The following is a 20,551-nucleotide window of genomic DNA, read 5'->3' on the forward strand; positions in this document are numbered from 1 at the left end:
CCCCCCCCCTCCAAATTCCTTTTCTTCCTTTTATCAAGAATGCATCTCCGTCTTCACTTACTTTATTCGAAAAGTCCTTTTTTTAAAAAGAGAGGGAGAGAGGGAAAGAGAAAAGAGAGAGAGAGAGAGAGAGCGGAGGGCCGTTTTTTAGCTTGGGGCAGCGCGCTGAAAAAAAAAAACCAGGCAGCCCAACCGCCACCATCTTTCTTCCTCCCCCCTTCTCCGTTTCGATCAAGCCTGACCAGCCCGGAGGACGAAAAAAAAAAAGTAAGAAAGAAAGAAAGAAAGAAAAAAGGGGGGAAAAATGAAGAAAAAGGGTGGAAAACAAAAACCACAGAAACAAAACAGGAAGGTTGAATCGGAACTGGAGGGAACTGGAAAGGGGGGCGCCTGGAAACCGCCCTTCAAAGTGCGCCCCGCCCCTTCTTGCTCATTCAAGCCAAGCCGGCGGGGGGAGGCTAGAAACTGCTCGCCTCCTCCTCCTCCTCCTCTTCTTCCTTCTCCTCCCCCCCCCTTCCATAATTGGTTTGATAAGGTTGGCGGTCAGCCAAAGTATTTACATGAGCGCGAGTGGCAGGCGGGGCAGCCAATGGGGAAGCCCACGAAGACATTCCGAGTGGCGGGGGGGGGGCGGGCTGGGCGAAACAATGCTTGTTTCATTGCTAGTTTCTTTCTTCCTCCCCTCCCCGCCTTTCTCCTCGCCCTCCCCCCCTCTTTTTTTTTTTTTACATCTTCGGAGAGAAACTTGCAAGGGGGGGGGGCTTGGGTAATGTACCTTTTCCGACGCGGAGCGTATATGGAGATGGCCAAGGATTAACCAGCAGGAGCCTGGGCGCGCTTCGTAGGGGAAACTAAGGCAGCGAAAGAGGCCAGGGATCGTGGGGTTTTCCCCCCCCCTCTCCACCCAGCAGTTCGGAATTCTCTCCGCCTTCCTGGGGGTTTCTTTCGGGCCGGAGGGGGCCGTCCGTGCAAGACCCCCCCACCCGCGAAGAGCCAAGAGGAGGGGGACCTGGAACGGAGGAAGGAACCGACCCCCGGGGCTCTCCAGCTAGGGCGCATTTTGGTTTTTACGCGCCGGGGCGAAAATCGGAAAGGGGGATTTTTTTTGCGGGGGGGGGAGGAAGAGAGGGGGTTTCTTTGGCCCCCCCTTTTGCTGATGGTGGTGGAGGCAACGGATCCGAGGGGCCAAGAGACCCCTCTTCAGAAAATGCCCACCAGGATCGGGCTAGGAAGCCAGTGAAGGCATCTCCCGAGAGAGGAAGGTAAGGGCGGCGCGGCCAACTTTCCCACTTGGGGAGGGCTGTTTTGGCTGGGGAGGGGGGCAGAAAAAAAAGAGGGGAGTGAGGGGGGGGGAGACAATCTTGACTGTGGGGTCAGCTTTTTGCCCCCTCCCTAGACGTCTGGAGAAAGAGGCCGGATGGAGTTGCAGCCCCTTTTTTCAACCGGAGAGAAGTGACACTATCTAGGGCTATTTTTCCCTCCTTTAAATTCTTTTTTTTCTTTTTCCGCCCGTTCTTGGAAAGAAAGCAAAGCAAACAGGCATTTTCGCGTCCCCCCCCTCCTTCCCCGCTTCGGGTGGGCTGTTTTTAATTAAAATCGGGGATTCAGCCATTTTGGGAGAGGGAGCACTGATTACTGAGGCAAGCAAGGGGAAAAACGAGATAGGAGGGGGAAAAAAAAATCTCTTAATATTTTGGCCCAAACTCTACATTGGAAGTTGCAGAGGAAGTTTATTTTCACCCTGAAGAGAGCGAGCGGAGCCTTGGCGTGTGGATCCACCCGCACCGACACAAACACACACATACACACTCGGTCCTGGAGGAATCCTGTGGCCAGCGGGACACCAAGAGAGAGGATTTATGGCGATTTTTTTTACACGCGTGGACACTTTGGGGGGAGCCTCCCGCCCGAAGAAACCCAGAACTTTCCCTTTCACAGGGAAAGCGAACTCCCGTCTATTCTACGGAGTCACCTACCCAAAATCGCAATTAGATCTTCCCCCCCTTCCGTTGAGCCCCCTTTTGCCCCCACGCCCCCCAAAGTAGAGGATTGCCTTGAATCCAAGAGACGGTAAAACCCGATTCGGCCTAAAATGAAAGCTTAGGCGTTATTTTATTTTTATTTTTAAATTTGATTTTAGTTCAGCCTCTCCTGCTCTCTGCGTGACTTGATAAAGGGCAACCTTGAGACTGCAGGATTAGGGCTTTTATTAGTAATTTTTCCAGGAAAGGTAGGAAATAGATTTCCAAGGGGCTGGGGGGTGGGGGGACAGAAATCAAAGCCGGCTGGCCAGTGGGGAGGACGCAGAAAGACCTGGTTTTCCTCCCCCCCCTCCCCAAAGGCTTTACCTTCGATCTTCCTCCGCGCATTTTGGGGAGATTTCAATCCCTCGTTTTGGAATATTTTGCAAAGGGCAGGCGCGAGCAGGCGGAAAGCGAGAGACGTATTCCTTTAAATAAAATACGACTCGGTAACCGAAGCCCGCTTGTAAATATAATCGCTTAGGGGTGCTTAAGCCGGCTCCCGCCTGTCCTGGCTCTCCTCGGCTCTCCTAGATGCCAAATGGGAGAACTGAATTCCACACCGGCTTCGCGCATTCTCCACCGGGGCGTAAACTCACGTCTGAATCTTACCAGCTTGCAGCTCCCGCGTCCTTGAGTAAACAGGGAGAATGGGGTGCCCTTTTTAGGAATATGTAAAAAGTGGTCCTGGATATCTCTCTCTCTCTCCTCTCTCTCTGTCCCCCCCCCCCGTTTTCCCTCCCCACACCAGCCTGGATTTCTTAAGCAGCAAGTCCTCATGTCCACAGCGGGGCTTCTGAGTTTAATTATCTCAGACTGCAGAGTTAGAAGGCTGGGAGGGAAATGATTTTTTTTTGGGGGGGGGACGGGTATCGGGGGGGGGAGATTGTTTTTCACTCAATGACGAGAGCCCCCCCCCGAAGCTTTCTGCATTTAAAAAAAAACACAAAAATCCTGGCTCTTTATCTGAGCTAGCTTGCCTGCGAGGCGGAGAAGGTTAAACATTAAATACGTCGCTATTTCCACTCTTTATTTTTAAAGCTGGGGACAACCTTAACCCTTTTTTACATTTATTTATTTTTGGAGGGGGGCTGGGGAAGGGTTGAGGTTATAATCAGATTTGATAGAGAAAAAAGGGGGGAAAATGAAGGTCCGAAACAAATAAAATATAAGGGAAGAGTGAGGTTCAGGAAGCCTGGATCGGCGCGGTGTTAATCCATTGAAATGGTCTTTATTTTTTTTTTTATTTTTTTTCAAAACTAACAGGGTGGGATCAAACCGGGCGGGCTAATTTTCCCTGCACAGCCTCCCCCCCCACGCCATAAATTGAGGTTCAAGGGCAGCGCAATTTTGAATGCGGGTTTTTTCAGCTTCTCGCTCACCGCCCCGCTTGGGGCTTTAGGTTGCAGCTTCGCCGGCTGCCTTCTCCTCGCGAGTAAATGTCCGCCCAGGTGGGTAGGTAGGTAGGTGGGTGGGGGGCTGGAGCGACCCCGGGGGAACGCAAAGCTCTCTCAGCCTTTCCCCCCAAAAAAAAGAAAAAAAGGGGGGGTGTGCGGAAAAAGGGATTATTTCCTCCCTCTCCTTTTTGTCCGTAAAAAAAAACAACTACCCAAATGGGTTTAAAAAGACGCTCCCCGTTTTGAAGAAGCGAGGCGGAGGCGTCCGACAGCTGCTTGTGACCCCCCCCCAGACCTCGCGGTGCGTTTACGTGAGAACGCAGCTTCCATTTGAAGAGGAAGGGGCGATCCTTCGGGGGTCCAGGAGCCTCCCTTTCTCCGGGGGAACTCGGGGTGACAATTCTCATTTTGCTCTCCCTTCTCTCCTTCCTGCATTTCACCACCCAGGACTGAATGTATTTCTCTCTCTCTCTCTCTCTCTCTCTCTCTCGAAAGGAAAAGCCAGTTACACCCCCCCCCCAAAACCAGGCAGCTGGGTAAGGGGAGGGGACTCCCAGAAAGGCTAGGTTTTGGGGAGGGGGCTCTCTGCCCTCCCCCAGAGAAATCCCCCCCACCTTCCCCCTTTCCAGGGATGTGCCTGTCTGTCTGTCTGTCTCTGGCTGGTTTATCTTTTTTTAAATCCTTGCTGTCTCTCTGCCCCCCCCCTTCACTCACCCCCCCCACCCCCGTTTCCTCAGGCTCCTTGGCTGGAAGAGGACTCCAGGACCCCCCAGGATGATGGATCCCCGATCCCCGCGGGCGCGCTCCGGACTCCGCCACCTTTGAGGCTGGGGCCGGCCCGAGGAAGAGGAGGGGGGCGGCGCGGGCGGCCATCGGCCAGCGGAGGATGGATGGAAGAGACCTGGGGGCTCCCCGCGCCGTCCACGTCCCCTCGCCGCTGCTCTCCGGGCTGGCCATGGAGAGCCACGTCGCCGCCGCCGCTGCCGCCGCTGCCGGAGCTGCGCGCCTGGCTCCTTTGGCGACGCCGCCGCTGCCGCCGGGTAAATACCTCGCCGCCCCGGGCCTCAACCTCCATTCCCACCCGGGTGAGTCTGGCTGGGCTTCTTGCGCGGGAAGAATGGGGGGGGGCCTTGAATCGCCCCTTTTTAGGGGGAGGGTGGACCTCTTTCCCTTTAATCCCCCCTCTTTAAGGTGGGGTGCACATCTTTCCCTTTAATCCCCCTTTTTAAGGTGGGGTGCACCTCTTTCCCTTTAATCCCCCTTTTTAAGGTGGGGTGCACATCTTTCCCTTTAATCCCCCCTTTTTAAGGTGGGGTGCACATTTTTCCCTTTAATCCCCCCTTTTTAAGGTGGGGTGCACATCTTTTCCTTTAATCCACCCCTTCAAGGGGGGAATTCTGCTCCCCCATCGCTCCCAGAGGGAGACTTCACTTCCCCTGCTCATTTTCTGCACAAAACAGCCTTCCCCCCCTTCTGGAACAGCCCTGCAGGTACCCCAAGAAACCCCAGCTGCACCCCTCTTTTGGCTGCCAAGGAGATTTAAGCCTGCTGTGGCCGGTGCGGTAAAATTTGGAGGGTTGGCTGAGAAAATGCCGGAGGTGTCCCCATTCCAAGTAAAAATGGCTTAGGCTGTTGCCTGGTGGATTCTTCCCTTTTCTGTTTAGCCATCTGGGGCCACCCCCCCAACCTTGTTTGAGAGGGGAGGCACAAACATTTAAAGCAAAAAAACGGGAATGAGCTGATCTTTTCTTTGGAAGCAGCTCAGGACAGCTGGGAAGCGTCTGCCTGTTTCCAAATCTTTCTGAATCCATGAAGGAGAAACCAAGTTCCATATGAACCATGTAAACCAGATGTCTGTTCCCCTGATAGGGACAAAGTTATTATCAGTAGATCCCTGGCTGGGGTAGGAAAAAAAAATAATCTGTTTTTAACCGGGCAGATAGCAGATGGTATATTTCTTCCCAATTTGCCGAGGGCAGGAGGAAATAAATTCATTTTCTCTTAAGATTGAAAGGAAGCGAGAACTGAAAACTGTTGTTTTGGTGCCTATTTTGAGAAGCTGACACATACGATTCAACTCTAAGCCATCACATTTCTATCTTGAGCGAAATGTCAGGGCTGAAACATCTGGTTTATGGCTTGTTTTGTTTGCTTTTCCTGCATTTTTATTTTTTCCCCTGGATTTTTCTATCCTGGCACATCCTATCCCTTGCTTTCTCCCCCCCTCCCCTTGTCAGTTGATTGGCTCCAGAATGAGTGCTGGAGAATTTGAAGCTGCTGTTGTCTCTTCTGCTAGTTTGGTTTGTAAAATAATGGTGTTACTGTGCTTGTCTGAGGATTTTAGATTCCCCCCCTTCCCTTGTGGAATAAAAAAGCCTGATCTTTATTCTCTTTTGTTTCTTAAGTATGCTTTGGGAAAGTCCATGTATCTTAGCAGCAGCTGCTGTTTGTTTCTGCAAATGGCTCTTCCCAAATTTGCTTTTTTGCTCTTGTAAATTCCCCTCATGGCCCAAGATCTTTGTCTAGTAAAGCCTTTTTGATTTTGATTTTAAATGGATATGGAAAACATATATGGAGTCCTCAACTTACAACAGTTTGTTTAGTAAGCGTCTGAAGTTACAACAGCCCTAAACGAAGTGACTTATGACCGTTTTTCACACTTACAACCGCTGCAGCAGTCCCCTGCTCACTTGGCCATTGGCTCATATTTATGATATAAAATAAAAAATAAATCGGGGTGTTGGAATTAAAAAGGAGACAGGCTTTGTTGCTCTGGTGGTGTTTCTAAAGTTTTCATACATACTTCAGAATTGCAAAAATTGCTAATGGATGGTTGAGCACAAATTGGTAGAATAACTTTTAGAATCTTCGAAGCAAAACTGAGTTAACCAACAAAAGTTTTGAGAACGTTCTTGAATTGTATCTTATGCTCGAAGGACAAATGCTTGGGCAGCATTTAAAACAGCCAAACACATTCCTTTGCCTTTTGAATTGTTTATCTTGCTGGGACCAAAGTTTTGAACTAGTAAAGAAATAGCTGGCTTGGCTTAGCAAGTTCCTTGTGATGGCAGTTAAAATTAACTCCTTTTTGGGGTGGCAGGGAGAAAAAAAGCTGGTGCTTTATCCAAATAAAAGCTTTAAAAAAAATTAAGTTGGAGAGCTGGTATGATTTTTTTTTTAAAAAAAATCTTGTCATTGCATTGTGTATATGTATGTGGTAGGGACATGACTGAGGAATAAATGCATGTGCTGAGGTTATTCCTCCATCTTTCCCCCTCCCCTCGTAATGTTCTCCTTAACTATTTCTTTCTCTCCTGCAATTCAAGAATAAATGAATTGCCCTTTAATAAAATCAAAATAGCAGCGTTGTGGGGTGTGTTTTTTTCCCTGGGTCTGTGTGTGGATAAGTGCAACTCAAAATAGATGACAGAAATGGCTTGTCTTTCTGAGCTGAAAAGGGGAGGGCAGAGGGTTTGTGTGTGTGTGTGTGTGTGTGTGTGTGTTGGGGGGTTATGAATTAATACAGAGGTTAAAAGATTGGGAGCCTGTACATTGCAGTGCATTTTACCTTCAGACGCCTGTTTGTGGTTAGGGTTACTTTAGAGGCATGGTATAAAAGCCAGACACAGTCAGAAGTGTGGTGTATTAAGTAGGTGGGTGTGTATTTTTTTTTAAACAACTGCAGATGTTTAAAATCCTGTGCGGGTAAGAACAAAACTCTCTTTTTTAAAATTACAAGTATCTTTGTTTTTTTTTTTACTTGAGGTGGAGGTTGATTTATTTTTCCCACCTTAACTGAAATAGCCTTTCTGAAGCCCTTCATTCTTTTCAAAGTCGACTTTTTTTAAAAAATATATCATTCTCAGCTCACCCACCCTTACCTGGAATGTCAGGTGTTCCATACTGGAAGGAAAATAAATCATTTTTTTTCCCCATCAATGGACTGATGTGGTTGGCAGGTCTTGGGACTTTCCAGCCTTTTTCAAATGGGTCAAGAATCCTTTGGTACATGTTTTTTTTAAAATACAGCTTCGTGAGTGGGTTTGCTTTTCTTCCCCCCCCAAAAGATTGGGGTGGGGTAGGGTGGAGTGAAGGATAAATCCTGGGTGGGAGAGAGGCAATGCAGAATTGACTTGAGGACTTTGGTGGGGTGATAGGTCCTGAAACCTGCTTTGAAATTTTTGCAAAACCCAATTGCCAGCAACAGAGGAAAATAGGAAATTTGCAGAAAATATTTATTGGGTTTTGGAGTGGTTGACACGGGCAATTTTCCAGGTGCCAACAAAACTCGGAGGTGCCAAATGCACAGCGCTATCAAGAGCATTTTATTCACACACACACACACACACACACCCTCTGCCCTCTTAGCACTGCCACTATGCTTTTAAAAAAAATAATGACATCACTTTGCAGACTAGCTCAAACTGAGCCAGAATGGAGCTGTTTTAGCATTTAGGGTTTTTTTTTTGTTTTTTGTTTTGTTTTTTTAACATCGAGGTCTCCAATATATTCCATTTACTTTGAGGCTGTTTCCAGATAGGATGGCTTTGCATATTAGCTGATTCTAGCACTTGCCTTTTTCTGTCTATATTTTATAGAGTTCTGCCAGGGCTATAGGAGTAGTCCTTGACTTACGACCAAATTTGAGCCCAAAATTTCCGTGGCTAAGCGAGACATTTCTTAAGTGAGTTTTGCCCTATTTTTAAGACCATTCCCGCCACCGTTGTTAAATGAATCCTTGCAGATGTGTCGTTAGGTGAACCCGGCTTCCCCCATTGACTTTGCTTTGCAAAAGGGGATCACATGACCCCAGGACACACTGCGACCGTCATAAATATGAATCAGTTGCCAAGCGTCTGAATTTTGATCATGCTGCAATGGCTGTAAGTTTGCACAATGGTTCTAAGTTGCTTTTTCAGTGCTGTTGTAATTCTGAATGGTCACTAAAGGAACTGTTGTAAGTGGAGGACTGCCTGTATTACAGTAACCAGCATTGCCTGGTTACCTTTGGGGAGCCTGGCAGAATGTTCAGCATTTGCACGTGAAGCTTGACAAAAGTAAGCCAATGTTAGAAAGCTTGAGGAATGTCTACAGACCCGCTGTAAATCAATGCTCCTGCTGGAACTTCGCCCTGGTTGCTGTGTTTCCAGTGGGAAATTTATATTCTTTATGTTCCAGAAAAATCTACCCTCTCTCTGCTATTCAGGAGCAGAGACAGAAAACAGCTTCTGAGGTTCCCCAAATGTTGAGAGTTTGCCTCCAAGGCACCACGTTAGAGAAAGTTGGAGGTCCATCCTCTCCGTGATGGAAAAGTGCTCCATTCATTGGTGGGGGTCATTGCCTGACTTGGATCATTGGGGTTTACCTGCTAATGCAAATCTTGGCGAGTGTTAACCTTGGTTAGAGTCTGGGGCGGTGTTGTGGGTGTGCTGAATAGACCCCACCTGTTGGATGGGACTTGGAAGATGATGTGACTGGAGAAGGACACAGTCATTTATGGCAGGGGTCCCCAATCCCCGGTCCAGGGACTGGTACCGGTCCGCAACGTGCCAGCAACCGGTCCACACAAACAAGCAAAGCCCCATCTGTGGGATGCAGGTAGCACACAAAACTATACACTAAGTCCGTGGAAAAACTTTTCTCCATGGAACCGGTCCCTGGTGCCCAAAAGGTTGGGGACCTCTGATTTAGGGGGTCTTCTGTGAAGGCAGCTGGTGTGAAGGAATTGGGTAGGTGGGAACATGGACATACAGGTAGTCCTTAGGACCACAATTGAATGGTTGTAAGTTGAGGACCTATGAATTGTTCCTCCATATTTCTGTCATTTACAATTTCTGTTGTCTATTTGGTGGCGCAGCTGTAGCTGGGCTGTCTTGCTGTTCAAGCTAAAAAGCTAGAAGAAAGGGGACTTGTTATTATTTCTATCATCCTAGCACTGATGATGTTCCCTAGTTGGGTAATGAAATGTCTGCAAGCAAGCAACCCAACTCTCCTCGCATTGATGTTACCTAGTTACCTAGAAGTAACCCAGCTAAGAGAGCACCAGAGACCCCACTATTATTACTTTTTTCTGTTTGCTTCCTTCTTGTCACCCTATTTCCTGCAACTTCCTTGACATTTTTCAACAGTTGATTAAGATAAGGGCAGAACGATGCCCTTCCCAAACAAACAATGCAGCATGTTTCTGGTCCTCATTGTGTTGGGATGAAAGTGAAAGACAGCAATCCCCAACCATGCTCCAGTCTGCCTCTGAGAGCAATCTGCTACTTAAAACAAGGCAAAGAAAGCTAGGTTTCTAATCCTTAGGGGGCTGGAGTTGTGTTTCAAAGCAGATTTTTTTTTTTTTTCCAAAAAAGACCCTTTCCCATCCCTGCAGAATTTCAGCAGTACTGTATGTATATCCTTGGATATTATTAGACCGTCTGAGAATTTGGATCTGTTTGTCTCAAACTTCATCTCCTGAATTGTTCTTTGGTCTGTGTTTCCTCATCTTCAATTGCAGGCGAGGGTTATAAATATCGCACTTTTAGGATGGATTTTTTTTTTCATTTCAAACGAAGATCGAACGCTTTAAAAAAGCGTGCATCGCTTTTTGCTCGCCTTGTCTCGATGGTGTATGTGCTATTTATACGGCAAGTCTAGGTGGAGAAAACATACCTTGTCTTGGATCAGCCTATCAAATCTAGCAGTCGCCCTCTTTTAAAAAAAAACATGTATGGCCCAGCCTATAAGGACTGAACTATTTTAAACCTCAGCTTTGCCAAGTGAACCTTGTTGCTAAACTTAGCAGCCGAATTATTTCATTTGACAGGCTGGGGGGGGGGTCGAGGTGGAGCAGAAACGGCTCTGCTGCTCTGGGCCTCCTTTAAGGCCGTATTTATTCTTAATGTTAACTTTTCAAGAAATGAAAAATGGCCTGCAATGAAAAACAGGCAATGCTTTATGTCAGAAGAACTTGAGCCGGCTGTTGGAATTTCCCTTTGGGGGGGGGGGGGAGAGAAATCTGCCTTAGCTTGTAGAAGGGAATGAATTAAGACCTCTGCTCCTGGCCCAGCCTTATGGAGGTGATTGAGCAAGGTGCTAGTCCATAGGACTAGGGCTTGCTTTGTGCTTTGCACCGTCATAATAAGGTTTGGGCTTGGCAGGATGTGGTTTGCAAAACCAAGATAAGGCCCTAGTGAAGGTGTAAGGCTGAATATACATCCACCTAGTATATCCTTTTCGCATTTAGACCTCATGCAAAATTCACTAGTGGAAGTTGGGCTGGGTGTGGGAAAACAGGTCTTGTTATAAGCAAATTGTGTTAATATCAATGATGAGAATTTGTAAAGATTAATAGGTAGAAACAGAAATATACATTATTCCTCGTGGCAGAAAGAAAAAGAAGTAGGGGACGACTGTTTTATCCAAAGAAAAGAACATTACAAGCAGTTAAGGCCAGAATTGAATCCCGGAGTTGTGTTGCCAAGTGAAACATTTGTTAAGTGAGTTTTGTCCCATTTTACCAGCTTTCATACCACGGTTGTTAAGTGAATCACTGCAGTTGACAAGTTAAGTAACACAGTTCCCCATTGAATTTGCTTGTCAGAAGGTTGCAAGAGAGGATCCCGTGACCCCAGGACACACTGCAACCGTTGTAAGTCTGAGTCAGTTGCCAAGCGTCCAAATTTTGATCACTTGAGGAGGCTGCAACAGCCATAAGTGTGAGAAACAGTTACACATCACTTTTTTCAATGCTGTTGTAACTTTGAATGGTCACTAAACAAACGGTTATAAATCAAGGATTACCTATACTTAAATTTTGTTCTTAATTGCTTCTCATTTTTGTGCTTGTGATGGAAAGGATGCAGCTTTGATTTTGGGTTTTGCTGCAAGATAGGTTCGTTTTTATAGAAATGGCTACTATATATTATTGTGTAAAAGGAAAAAGTTGAGGTCATGATGTTTATGATTCTACTGCGCTAAAGAGAGAAATCAATGCCTTTTTTTTCTTTCTCCCCTTTACCCCACCCTCTTCCTTTCTCCTTTTTTTTCCTTCCTGTTCCCCATTATTTTTATTTCCTTTGAATCTTTTTATTCTGATCAACTAATAAAATTTTCAAGGGTGAAAAAAAGCTACAACATAACTTGGCTGCAAGGGAACCGTATGTAGCCTAAGCCTTCGTGCTGCAGAGTAAAAAGTGCTTTGAAAAGCAAATGACAGCTGTTAAAAACTGGGTTGTGAAGTTAGGAAAAGAAAGCTTTCCACAATTCTGGTTCTGCCTGTGTGAATCACCGCAACCCTCTCACTTCGCATCTATCTGCCCAACCGTTGCAATTTTGCGCGTTCAAGGAACAGATTTGCAGGCGTCTTCGGAGCTTCAAGCAGTGATTCTCAGCCTGGGCTGTGTGGACTTCAACTCCCAGAATTCCCCAGCCAGAATTCTGGGGGGGGGGTTGAAGTCCACGCCGCTTAAAGCCGTACAGCTTAAGAAACACCAGCTTTAAAAAGTGTTGTGTGAGTTCAACAATTGATGGCATATTCAATGCATCTTTGCTTTCATGCAATGGAGGGATGGAGAGATGGATGATACAACGGCTCTTTGTAAAGGTGAGCATCTCCTACCTTGCCGTTTGGACTCTACTTCTTCAGACAATTTGAAATTGAGGTTCCCAAGTGTGAATTTTTGTAAGTGGCAACCATGAAAAAAATAAAAAAGCGAATTGCTTGCTGCTGCCCTTGAAGAATCTATAGCAGGAGACATGGAGTCGGAATTTTCTGCTGGAATCCAGAGCGCATGGAATTGTTTCTTCCAGGAGAAAGAACCCAAATCTGTATTTTCCTATATATATATATATATATATATATATATATATATATATATATATATATATATATATTTTCTGAGGTTTTCGCGGGTGTTTGTATGTAGGTCTTTGGTTGTTCGGGTTTTCTCCCGCGTAAAATTGGAAGTGTCTTGGCGACGTTTCGACGAAGTCCCATTCGTCATCTTCAGGCTGGTGTTTTCAGCTTCGTGCTTCGAGGAGCACGAAGCTGAAAACACCAGCCTGAAGATGACGAATGGGACTTCGTCGAAACGTTGCCAAGACACTTCCAATTTTACGCGGGAGAAAACCCGAATAACCAAAGACCTATATATATATATATAATATATATAAAATATATATTTTTCCCCAGCTGCAGCCTGAAATGGTGCAGCTGGCTTCTTTCTCTCCTTCAGCTAATCTGTCCTTGGCCTTGAGATTCTGATTAGATGGTGGGAGACGACATGTTTTTCTCAAGGTCCTAAAATCAAATCCTGGCAATGCACTGGCCGCAGAAAAACCTTTGTATATTATTCTGGAGACCTCTGCTATTCCTCCACTCACTAAGGAAGCATTCTGGAGCACCATCAGTGGAGGAGGAGGAGGAGGAGAAGGAGAAGGTTTAAACTCTGTGAACTGCAGTGAGTGGCAGGATGCTGTCTGAATTATTTTCAGGTACACAAATAGAAAAACAATGAGGAGACTGTTAAGTCTCAAAAGACTACAACAAGAGTTGTCTTGTATAGCCTCTCCTAGGAAGTCTGCTGGTGAAAGCTGTGTTTTCCTTGTTTGTTTAATTTGAATGTGTGATTTTTTAAAAATTATTTTTAGTAGGGGAATGCAAACAGCTACCAGACGGATACACGGAAAACAAATAGCTATGGCTATACAGAAAAAGGTCTGCCTACATTGGTAGGGATTAAAATGGAAGGAAGGAAGGAAGGAAAGAAGGAAGGAAGGAAAGGAAGGAAGGAAGGAAGGAAGGAAGGAAGGAAGGAAAAAAGAGACTGGAGGAAGGGAGAAAGGAACGAGGGAAGGAAAATGTTCATGTAATATCAGCCTAGAATTAATTTGGTCCTTAAGTTTATCTAGACCAGTTTTTCTCAACTGCGGCAACCCCAAGATTGCAGACTTCAAATCTCAGAATTCTCTAGCCAACAAAACTGGCTGGAGAATTCTGGAAGTTGAAGTCCACACCTCTTCCAAGTGGGCAAGCTTGAGAAAGGCTGCTCCAGATGGAAGCATATGACTTCAGCTTCTCATTTTCCCAACCAAGATAACAGACTCGTAATCTGAATAGATTCCTTGGTACTAGGCGGAGAAGTTGGAGACGACTGTTGGAAGGGGTCCCAACGCCTTCGAAACCTCTTCCCTGGATGCTCAATTTCTGCTTTTGGAGCAAGGAAGTGGTGCCCAGTGGTTGCTTCACAATCGGCTGCAGAAGCCAGGCGATGTGGTTGAGGAAGCCTTCGTTCTTGCTACGAAGGAGATCGTGGATGTTTGTGGAGGATAAATTTGGCAAGCTCAGTCTGTTGAGAGCAGATGGGTTGCCAGCCCTTCTGATTGCAAATGGGAATTTCCCATTGCATCAGTTCTTGCTCAACCTTCCCGGAATAACTAGGAAGGCTGGTCTCCATTTCAGCTGGTGTTTAATTAAAGCAGGGACACCTTCAGAGTGGGTGTGGCTGTTTTGTCCCTCACATGGGCTCCGTTTGGCTGGGTTCCCACCTCGATGCAAAGCAGGCGTATGGCTCGCCGTGCAAACTCAGTCATGGGTGAGCTGGGGAGATAAACCCTGGCGAACGGCTGGACGGGCGGTGTGAAGCCTTGCCAGTTCCATAAACCAGAGCTTTGGGTGGGTGGGGGAAATGGATGAGTTGGGTTGGCAGCTTTGGAAGATCTGGTGGGTTCCTGGAGATCTTGCCTAGATTGTCAACATAGGGGAAGGTGAGGAAGAGCAAATTTGGGGTGGCAAGGAGAACAGTTTTAGATCAACGGGAGCTGAGGGCCTAATTAGATGGGCTGAAGTTATTAGAAGGTCCCTCATGTGAATCTCACCATGTTTCTGTATCTACCAAGAAGGAAGGATGGCTTTTAAGAGGGCTTTCTCTTAGGACAGGAGTCTTCAAACTTGGCCCTTTTATGACTTGTGGCTGAGGAATTCTGGGAGTTGAAGTCCACAAGTCATAAAAGAGCCAAGTTTGAAGATCCCTGTCTTAGGACCTCCTCCATTGCAGTGGAAGTTCTTGGGATGCTAGGACAACCTTCTCCAAGCTCAGAATGTAGGATTGTTTTGCATGAAGAAATGACAGGCGTGGCTCTCCAGGTGTTCCCAGCATCCTTGACTCTTAGTCATCCTGGGCCACTCTTTGTAGTAAGTTGTGTGGACCTTGTGAGTACAATGCCAGCTTGGAATGTTGATGATCTAAAGCTCAGGTTTTGTAACTGTAGATTAAAGGTAGCTGTTATAGCCGTCAAGGGTTTTGGATCACAACTTCCACCAATGTTAATTAATAGGTTAATAGGTACTGTAGTCCCACAGTACCATTTCTGTGGGAAAGAGGATTTCTTTTTATTTATTTATTTTTATTTTTTAAACCAACAAAACAAAACAAAACATAACACACACACACAGTGTACACTCCTCCCTTTTTTTAAACAGCGATTTCATAACGGTAATCTTCTATTATTTACATTTTCCCCCCTTATTCTTCTTTAGAATATTTGTTCTTATTGCCCCGTTGTTTCTTATTTGCATTTTTCTTCCTTCATACTATACTTCATATTAAGAATAATACATATTATTATTACTATACATTATTATACACACGTTTTCCACTTTTGACCTTTCCACATTTATTCTCTATTATTTCTAGTCTCCAATTTCTTCCTCTGATGGTATATTCTCATTTTTCCAGAACTGTGTCTATGCTATTCTTGCTGTCGAAAGAGGTTTTCAAGGATCCACAAGTAGATTGGGTCTCTCAGGAATAGGTGATACAAATTGCAGCCACAGTTGTTTTTCTAATGTTGCGAAGTAAAATATAATTTCATTGCACCTTTTGTGGAAGAAATGCAGGTAGTCCTCAACTACAATTGACCGTAAGGTTTCTGTTGCTAAGTGAGATGGTTAAGTGGTTCAGAGTCACATTGGTGTGAAAAAAAAAAAACCCACCCGGTCAGTTTCCTAAACTTCTCCTAAGAGGGGTTGCAACCCACCTGTCTGCTTTCCTTTGTGGATTGCTGATCTGTGCTCCAAAGATTCCCAGCTGTTGCACTGCCCTTCTGTCCCACAGAAGCCATGCGCTGCACATCGCATGTTTTCTTGCACGCCACTTCCCCTTCTGATGATTGCAACCCTACGGCATCATTGCTGCCACATAAGCAGGATTTTGCTCTCTCTCTTTCTCTCCCTCCCCCCCTCTCCACCAGTCTCCACCCTTTGCCAAGCCTTGCCAACTGCTTAAAGATGTCTTTTTAGCCGATTAACTCTTCTGGGTTTAAAATGATTAAGCAATTAAGCAATTACCTTTATTGTGTTTACATCTTGCCCTTTCTCCAAAGAGGAGCAAGGGGAGCATATTATATACGAAGGTGGTAATTGCTTACCTGGATCTTGCGAGGTAGGCTGGGTGGGGATAGGGACACTGCGGGGGGGGGGGGACACATGGATTGGCTAAGCTGGGGGGAGGGCTTAACCTTGGCACCCTGAAGCCCTCAGCTTAGAGACAGTCCAGGGGGGGGGTTAAAATTTTGGTGGGGGAAAAAAACAACAACTTTGGTTATCCTTAACTTTCCCTTGAAATTTAGCCTGTCCTGTTATTGGTTTGATGGGCGAATAAATTAGCGGATGTATTACTACATTACACTTGTGATTTTTTTAAAAAAACACATATTTTCATAACTGTATTTTGGTCTGACTGGCTTGCTTTGTATGGCCTGTATTGGTGTATTTAAATTAATTTTTATGAGAATGGGTTTGTAGATTTTCCCAGGTGTTCAAAGAGTTTGGCGGTCCCAAAGGTTAAGACTTGTGTGCCAACACAAGATTGTTTACCTTTTATTTTCTTTTTCTGAAAAGAGTTTTTGTTTAACGGGAGAGCTGGCTGATTAGTAATCATCGTAACAACCCTGCGGCATTTCATATTACGAAACAACATCTGCTTATGTTACGTCCTTGGGAGGGGCTCAATAGGTAGACAAAAATGCCAAACCCAGTCTAAACATCTGGCTGACTGCGTGATCAACCATAATAATACATGTATGTGTCACCTGGCTTCCAGTAACTCTGATTAGCCAGAAGGTTGAATGGAGTCTTCACTTTTATAGTCTGGCCAATAAGGACTAGAATCTTTTTTTGTTTTTTTCCTTTAGAGGAGAGGCTAAACTTTCAAAGAGCTGCTACCAAATCAAAAGCTGACAAGCAGGAGGTCCCGTTGTGTGACTTCTTTTTGTTGTTGTTGTTATTGTTATTATTTAAATGCCTATGCCACCCGACTCCCCATCACCTCTGGATGGTTTTAAAATTATTCAAAACACGAAAAACGAGAAATGGGGAAACAAAAGGAAAGGTAGAGAGGGCAGAATAACAAACTACGCAGAAATGAAAGATAAACAAACTAGGTTAAAAAGAGGCTTCGGTCTTCCCCACCTCCATTCAAAATAACCAGATTCACACATTTTGTTAAACTTTGGTAAGTGACCCACTTAACAACCGTAATGGCAGGCTTAATTATGATTGTTAAGTCGAGGATTCCCTGCACCGGAACTCCTCAGCTTTACAACTGTTTAGTGACCGTCCGAATTTATAATAATAATAAAATTGGAAGGGACCTTGGAGGTCATCTAGTCCAACCTCCTGTTCAGGAAGGAAAGCCTATATCATTTCAGACAAATGGCTGTCCAGTCTCTTCTTAAAAACTTCCAGTGTTGGAGCATTCACAGCTTCTGGAAGCAAGTTGTTCCACTGGTTAATTGTTCTGTCAGGAAATTTCTCCTTCGTTCTAGGTTGCTTCTCTCTTTGGTCAGTTTCCATCCGTTGCTTCTTGTCTTATCCTTCAGATGCTTTGGAGACTAGCTTGACTCCCTCTTCTTTGGGGCAGCCCCTGAGATATTGTAAGACTGCTATTATGTCCCCCCTTGTCCTTCTCTTCATTAAACTAGACATACTCAATTCCAGTAACCATTCTTTATATGTTTTAGCCTCCAGTCCCCTGATCATCTTTGTTGCTCTTTTCATCCGAAGTAGTCAAACAAACCACTTAAAAAAAGAGTTATTTGGGGGGCATTCGGAGTGACATTGAGAATCCCAAGGGACTTGGATGCAAGAGAAGGGAAGCTCCACCTTCGAAAGAAGGAAGCAAATTCACTTTTGCAGTGTTGGCCATCTTTTAGTTTGCAATGTGCTCAGCCTTCCCCCCCCTCCCCTTTACGCAACATGGCAATGCCCCCTCAACAACCCCCTTCCCCTCCTCCAGGCTTCTGGAGTCTCTCTCTCTCCTTGACTAATGATAGTGTCAAGCAAGAACATCTCTTCGGAACCATGACAGATAGATCATCCTTCAAAAGATGGCTTGATGGAAGGAGAAGTCCCCCAAGGCGCTCAACCCTTAAAACGCTTGGATTCCAGCCGCTCTGCGTAATGCATTCCCATCCGGAGAGGAGCTGGTCTCCAGCAGAAAACATGCTGGGCTCTTCCCAACAGCTTTTGGGAAGCATTGTTAGCAGGTGTGGGGCAGTACTGAAGAGAAAGCTGCCAAAGGAAAAGAACATCTGAACATCGGCCTCTGATTGTAAGGCGAAGAGACCCCGGCCGTAACGCTTTGGACCATGTTCTCATTGGTTTTTTCTTAACTTTTCTTAACTTGCACAAGGATCTCGTTTTTTTTTTAAGCTTCTTCACCGTAGGGTTGAGAATTCCTTCCAAATTTCTCTTTATGGATGGATTTGAGCTGGGGTGAGTGCTGGAAGTGACAGAAGGGGTGCAGCTCCTGTTTAGGTTGTTTGTCTATCCCACGTTTGTTCCTCCTAGGAAGCCACCCTGGTTCCTGACATTTCTGCGTCTGGAATAATTGCTTCCTGGTGCCTCCCTTGGGGTGGAATGGGAGCAGGGAAAGCCAGAACAACGACTGCACTGTAGAAAGGGAAATGATACAACCAGTGTAAAAATGTCACATTTGTCCTTTGAGAGAAGGAGGGTTTATTGTTGTGTTGCACAACCTGTCAGTTAGAACAATTAATCCACGGAACAACCTGCCTCCAGAAGTTGTGAATGCTCCAACACTGAAGATTTTCAAGAAGAGATTGGACAACCATTTGTCTGAAATGGTGTTTCCTGCCTGAGCAGGGGGCTGGACTAGAAGACCTCCAAGGTCCTTTCCAACTTTATTATTGTTGTTGTTGCTGTTATTATTATTATCACCCAGGTGAAATTTGGGAATGCTGTTTTTCAGCCTACAGCAGGCGTGTACAGCAACCTTGGCAATTTTAAGACCTACGAATTTCATTTCCCTGAATTCCCACAAGCCACCACATGTCTTCAAAGTTGCCAAAATGGGACACCTTTGATCTACAAACATGCTTTTGCACATCCTTGTTGTTTTCAGAAAAGAAGTTGAGTTTTCTTTTTTCTTTTTTCCCTCTTGGCCAGAGGAAGACCTTCAACCTATATTCTAAATCTGATCTGCAGAGATTTCGGCCAGCCAGTTTGCTGACTTTCTTTGGAAGTTCACAAAAGCTTGTGGTTTAGTTTATTTTTTTTATAAAGGGTGAAGGACGTACCTAAAACTCTTTCTTCCTCCTATTTTTCTCCCACAACAACCCTGTGAGGTGGATTGAGCTGAGAGGGAGGGACTGGCCCAAAGTCACCCAGCTGCCTTTCATGTCTAGGGTGCAACTAGAACTGACCGTCTCCTGGTGATTGGCCCAGAATCACTCAGCCGGCTTTCTCACCTAAGTCAGGACTAGAACTCACCGTCTCCTGGTGATTGGCCCAAGGTCACCCAGCTGGCTTTCATGTCTAAGGTGGGACTAGAACTCACTGTCTCCTGGTAATTGGCCCAAGGACACCCAGACTAAAACTGAGGTCTCCCATTTTTTGGGCAAGATGTCTTAACCTGAGGGCCTTTCATTTTTTTTTAATTTAATGTTTACTTTTCTTTGCATTGGTTTTTCCCCCCCTTTTCTTTCCTTTTCTTTCCCTTGCAACCTTGAGGGTTGTCAAAACGGCTGCTCGGTGACATTTCCTCTTTCTTTGAATTGCACAATGATTGCCTTCCTGGCACCCACTGCTTGCGGGTGGGGTTGTGAGACCACAACCTGGCCGAGCTGGAGGTGCCCTCTTATCAAAGCCCCAAGGCGTCCTTCTCGTCCTCCCCCCCCCCCCGTTTGACTTCCTCCCCTGTGACTTTGACCGCCAAGCCCATCATTTTAGAGTCTGTCTCGGCTTCAAGGATTCCCAAACCCCTGATGCCCCCCCAGATGGAAACGGAATCGCCAAGCACTTGCAGACCCATTTCCTCAATTGGGGGGGGGGTGCTGGGGGTGTCAGCTGCCTCCTGGGACGGGGAGTTGATGGAGAAGTGAGATGTTGGTCTTTGGACTTCCCTTCAGTGGCCACCAGCTTGTCTCTGTGGCCAAATAAATTGCAGAAGGAATTTAGGAAGCTGTTTGGTCTCCATTTCTTGACCACTTTCAGAAATTTGGGGTTTTTTTTTTTTGAGGGGTAACATTGCTAACTGTCAACTCTGCTCATTTTTGTCAGGGTTTCCTCCCCCCCCCTCATATTTTTGACAAAACAAACGGAGGGAGGGAAGAAGGCAGCGTCAGCAGGACAGTTGAACAGCCCGACTTTTTTTTCTTTTCGGTTTCTTAATGGAACTTTTTAAAATTAAATTTAAAAGAAAATACCAAAAAGCTAAGGGGAAAAAAAGAGGACATGGGGGAGGGGAGGGAAAGGGCAGGGAGAAAGCAACATGGGGGGGGGAGCCCTTTGAATCCTGAGCTGATCTGTGAATTTTTCTTCCTTTTTAGGTTTCTCCCACTTGCCAAGTGGTCTCTACCCCTCATACATTCCTTTGAGTCACCTGGAACCCCACGGCAGCGGGACCCCCTTACTTGCTCAGTTGAATCAGCACAGCCTCTTTGAGACCCCAAAAGGTTAGCCTCTCCTTCCTTCTCTCCTTCCTTCCTTCTTCTCATTTCCATCTCCTTCCTTCTTCCCTCCCTCCCTCCTTCCTTCCTTCCTTCCTTCCTTCCTTCTTTCTTCTCCTTTCCATCTTCTCCCTCCTTCCTTCCTTTCATTTCCATCTCCTTCCTTCCTTCCTTCCT

The 20,551-nt window shown here is 45.8% G+C and overlaps 1 protein-coding gene across 4 annotated transcripts in view; it reads left to right on the forward strand.

The window, feature by feature from the left end:
• The first annotated feature begins 750 nt into the window (after positions 1-750).
• Positions 751-20,551, forward strand: part of TNRC18 (trinucleotide repeat containing 18) — a 61,290-nt gene continuing 41,489 nt past the window's right edge. For 2 of the 4 annotated variants that reach the window (XM_039360388.1, XM_039360391.1), the window contains exons 1-3: positions 752-1,262; positions 4,156-4,503; positions 20,255-20,380. In XM_039360388.1, the coding sequence (XP_039216322.1) occupies positions 4,305-4,503; positions 20,255-20,380 (325 nt within the window). In that variant the 5' untranslated portion in view covers positions 752-1,262; positions 4,156-4,304. Of the gene's footprint in view, positions 1,263-4,155; positions 4,504-20,254; positions 20,381-20,551 lie in introns of all 4 variants that reach the window. The other 2 variants (XM_039360389.1, XM_039360390.1) reach the window with 2 other exon arrangements.

This window comes from Crotalus tigris, unplaced genomic scaffold (genome assembly GCF_016545835.1).
Source record: "Crotalus tigris isolate CLP2741 ecotype Arizona unplaced genomic scaffold, ASM1654583v1 scf7180000019173.45859301935:6455823, whole genome shotgun sequence".
NCBI classification, from domain to species: domain Eukaryota; kingdom Metazoa; phylum Chordata; class Lepidosauria; order Squamata; family Viperidae; genus Crotalus; species Crotalus tigris.